This window comes from Mauremys reevesii, linkage group 24 (genome assembly GCF_016161935.1).
Source record: "Mauremys reevesii isolate NIE-2019 linkage group 24, ASM1616193v1, whole genome shotgun sequence".
NCBI classification, from domain to species: Eukaryota; Metazoa; Chordata; order Testudines; family Geoemydidae; genus Mauremys; species Mauremys reevesii.
In genome coordinates, this window is record NC_052646.1 from 17,383,258 (window position 1) to 17,387,426 (window position 4,169).

General features: G+C 66.2%; 1 protein-coding gene across 2 annotated transcripts; it reads right to left on the reverse strand.

Moving 5' to 3' along the window:
* LOC120390402 lies at positions 1 to 2,814 on the reverse strand. 2 transcript variants are annotated; one of them, XM_039513047.1, is made up of 6 exons: positions 2,673 to 2,814; positions 2,132 to 2,326; positions 1,541 to 1,672; positions 607 to 747; positions 178 to 389; positions 1 to 59 (listed from the first exon to the last, which is right to left on the reverse strand). In XM_039513047.1, coding segments are annotated over exons 1-5 (621 nt in total). In that variant the 5' UTR covers positions 2,674 to 2,814; the 3' UTR covers positions 1 to 59; positions 178 to 237. The 2 variants fall into 2 exon arrangements, with proteins under 2 accessions (XP_039368981.1, XP_039368980.1); XM_039513046.1 differs by having other exon boundaries at positions 2,669 to 2,814.
* Positions 2,815 to 4,169: the final 1,355 nt, after the last annotated feature.

A 4,169-nucleotide genomic window follows, 5' to 3' on the forward strand; every position in this document is an offset into this window, starting at 1 on the left:
AGGGCCCAGCCCCTCAGGCAGGGGGCGGCAGGGACACACACACACACACACAGAGTGCAAGGCTCAGTCCCTCCAGCAGGGGGCGGCAGGGACACACACACACACACACACACACACACACACATGCAGGGCTCAGCCCCTCCAGCAGGGGGCGACAGGGACACACACACACGTGCAGGGCTCAGCCCCTCCAGCAGGGGGCGACAGGGACACACACAGAGCGACCTGGTCCTGCCCTTACACCGGCGGGGGCGGGGGCGGCTCCGGCCGGGGCTGGTCCTCGTGGAGCCGGGCGGTGGAGCCGGGCCGCAGGCCGCCCTGCTGCCCCTGGTTGAGGCTCTGGGTGGGCGTCTTGTTGCCCTGGATATGGGTGATGAGACTCACCAGCGCTGTGGAGGAGGGGCAGAGCTGGGGTGAGTGGTGGTCTCAGAGGGGGTCCCACTGCTTTCATGGGGTAACCCCAGCCTCCCAACCCCAGCCCCCCCCCAGCCCCGTGGCCCCCAGTGCTCCCAATTCCCTCCCCAGAACCCCACCCCCAAAGCCCCCCACTGGGTCTCCCGCTGTCCCGCCATGCCCCCCATCCGCCCCCCCTGCTCTGGGTCTCACCGCTCAGGAGGAAGAGGAAGGAGGCCAGGAAGCCCACGTACAAGCACCAGCCGTGCCGGAATCTCATCTCGGAGTGGAAGGGCTCCGAGATCGAGGTAAACGAGACGCCGAACACCACGACGCTCACCAGCATGACGATCCCTGTGGTGGGGGAAGGGTCTAGCTGCAACCTCCTTAGCCAGTTCCCCACCCCAAAGCTGGCCACCAGGTGAGGGATTGTTGTGTAGCAGCCCCCCACGCCCCACCCCAGAGGTGGCTGCATCTCAGCGCTGGGCGAGGGATCCCTGTATAACCAGCCCCCGCGCCCCACCCCAGAGCTGGCTGCATCTCAGAGCCGGGTGAGGAATCCCTGTATAACCAGCCCCCGCGCCCCACCCCAGAGCTGGCTGCATCTCAGCACCGGGCGAGGGATCCCTGTATAACCAGCCCCCACGTCCCACCCCAGAGCTGGCTGCATCTCAGCGCCGGGCGAGGGATCCCTGTATAACCAGCCCCCACACCCCACCCCAGAGCTGGCTGCATCTCAGCACCGGGCGAGGGATCCCTGTATAACCAGCCCCCGCACCCCACCCCAGAGCTGGTCGCGTCCCAGCGCCGGGTGAGGGATCCCTGTATAACCAGCCCCCACGCCCCACCCCAGAGCTGGCTGCATCTCAGCACCGGGCGAGGGGTCCCTGTATAACCAGCCCCCACGCCCCACCCCAGAGCTGGCTGCATCTCAGCGCCGGGTGAGGAATCCCTGTATAACCAGCCCCCGCGCCCCACCCCAGAGCTGGTCGCGTCCCAGCGCCGGGTGAGGAATCCCTGTATAACCAGCCCCCGCGCCCCACCCCAGAGCTGGTCGCGTCCCAGCGCCGGGTGAGGAATCCCTGTATAACCAGCCCCCGCGCCCCACCCCAGAGCTGGTCGCGTCCCAGCGCCGGGCGAGCGGTACCTGTCAAGAGGTTGGTGACAGCGGCCAGCCTGTATTTGCGGAAGGTGTGGAAGGAGGTGAGGACGGAGCAGACGGCGATGAACCCCAGCAGAGTGGAGAGCGTCATCAGCGCTTTGGCCACCTCGAATGCCACTGAGGGATCAAGAGCCAGGCTGGTTAATGAGGGGAATCTCCCTGCACCCCCCTGCACCCCAACCCCACTGGCCTGATACTCATCGGCACTGGCAGAGCTGGGCTAGCGGGGGCTGGGGTTGCACTGTGGCAGGTGGGTTGGGGGCTGCGGGTCGGGACTGAGGGGCACCGGCAGAGCTGGGGGGGGAGCGCGGGGCTGGGCTAGCAGGGGGCTGCGGGTCGGGATTGAGGGGCACCAGCAGAGCTGGGGGAAGGGGGAGCTGCGAGTCGGGATTCGGGGGACACTGGTTGAGCTGTGTGTGGCGGGTGGGCTGGGGGGCTGCGGGTCGGGATTGAGGGGCACCGGCAGAGCTGTGGGGGGGAGCGCGGGGCTGGGCTAGCAGGGGCTGCGGGTCGGGACTGAGGGCACCGTCGCGCTGCCTGTGCTGGGGGATACCAGGGCCGGACAGGGTCCCGTACCCGTCCCCATGGGCAGTTTGCTGCAGGACAAACTGAGGCAGATGTTCCACAGCCCCATGCTGGTCTCGAACCCGGGGCTTTCGACTTCCATCCAGTACGGGGAGACCAGCACCAGCAGCTCCAGCAGGAGGCTCAGGCAGGACAGGGCCTTGGTCGTCTGCTTGAATTTCAGCTTCTCAGCCAGCCCGAGAGACACTGGGGGGAGGGGCGGCTATGCGTGAATGGGGGGCAGGGATCCCCCATAACAGCCCCTGGCCCCCTCGTTTGCCAGATCACCCCACCATCATCCCTGTCCCCTCTAACAACCCAGGACCCTCCACTAGCCATTAGCTGGCTCCCCCCATAATGCCCCCAGCCCCCAAATATCACATCACTTCATAACGACCCCCCTGCCCGTTATAGCCCCATAACGAACCCCTACACCCCAACTAGCCAGATCCCCCTTAACAGTCCTCTGCCCCCCATTAGTCAGACCCCTGAGAATGACCCCTCCCCCGCCATTAGCTAGGTCCCCCGTCCCATCCCTCTGCCATATACTTGCTGCAGGGGGTGACCCCGATGCTCTGTGGGGTGGAGGGGGGCTGGGGTTACACCCCGATCAGCCCCAAACCCTGATCCCCGCGGCCTCCTTGCGACCCGGCAGCCCCAGCTGCCATCGCTGGGCCCCGGCTGCCTCCAACTGCCGTAGAACCTCCCCAGGCCCAGGGTGCCCAGCCCCCACCCAGCGACTACGCAGCACAAGGGACCTGGGGTCGGCCGGCCCCCTCCTGCTGCACGGCCTGGGGCCCGGCTCCCCTGTTCGAACCAGAGCCTGAGAAACCGCCCGTGGGGCTGGAGACCCAGCTCCCCTCTCTGCTCACACCGGACACCTGCTTCCTGGTCTGAATTGGTCAGGTGGGGGGCTCTCCCTTGGGGGTCAGGGCTGGCCCCGATGCCCCAGGGCAGCGCTAGGGGGCGCTGTGCTGCAGGGGGCAGGGTGGGGGCTCTCCCTTGGGGGTCAGGGCTGGCCCCGATGCCCCAGGGCAGCACTAGGGGGCGCTGTGCTGCAGGGGGTGGGGGCTCTCCCTTGGGGGTCAGGGCTGGCCCCAATGTCCCAGGGCAGTGCTAGGGGGTGCTGTGCTGCAGGGGGTGGGGTGGGGCTCTCCCTTGGGGGTCAGGGCTGGCCCCGATGCCCCAGGGCAGCGCTAGGGGGCGCTGTGCTCCCAGGGGTCCTGGCATTTCCTCCAAGAGGCAGGGTTTGAACCTGGGATCTGGGCCAAACCCCAGCTGGGGCGATGCCATTCGCTTCCCTAAATCCGCCCTCGAGCTGAGATTTTCATTCACTTCCCATCTAAAAGTGCATGAATTGTTGTGAATTAACCAGCCACTGTGTCCCCCCCCCAGAGGTGGCTGCGTGTCAACGTCAGGAGAGCCGTCCCGGTGCGGCGTTATGTGCAGCTGTCCCCCAGCTGCTCTGCCCCAGAGGTGGCTGCATCTCAGCTCCAGGTGAGGCTGCACCACCTGAAAATTGAGTCCGGATCCTTGAGGTCGAAATGGCCTGAGAAAGCAGAGAGTTTTTACCGGTACAGTTTAGTGACCCACTTGTTTGCGGGTGGGCAGTGTTTCTACAGACTATATGTTATGCTCTGGCATCCAGACTCCTGGCTTCAGTTCCAAGCTTGGGAGTCACATCAGCTCGCTGTGCCTCCGTTTCCGCATCTGTAAAGTGGGGATAATGTGCCTTTGGCTACATAGATTGTATGTAGGAGCGGGAGGGCGTCTCACGCTGTGTCTGGGCAGCACCCGGCACGATGGGCCCTGATCTCAGCTGGGGCAGGGCCTGGCTCTCGCTGTGTCTGGGCAGCGCCCGGCACGATGGGCCCTGATCTCAGCTGGGGCAGGGCCTGTCTCTTGCTGTGTCTGGGCAGCGCCCGGCACGATGGGCCCTGATCTCAGCTGGGGCAGGGCCTGTCTCTTGCTGTGTCTGGGCAGCGCCCGGCACGACGGGGCCCTGATCTCAGCTGGGGCAGGGCCTGGCTCTGTCCATGTGTCTGGGCAG

Coding starts and splice junctions, on each gene's coding strand:
- LOC120390402 (XM_039513047.1), bottom strand. Junction 1,673..2,131: donor CAAACTGCCCATGGGGACGG/GTACGGGACCCT, acceptor TTGATCCCTCAG/TGGCATTCGAGGTGGCCAAA. Junction 390..606: donor CTTCCTCTTCCTCCTGAGCG/GTGAGACCCAGA, acceptor CCTCCTCCACAG/CGCTGGTGAGTCTCATCACC.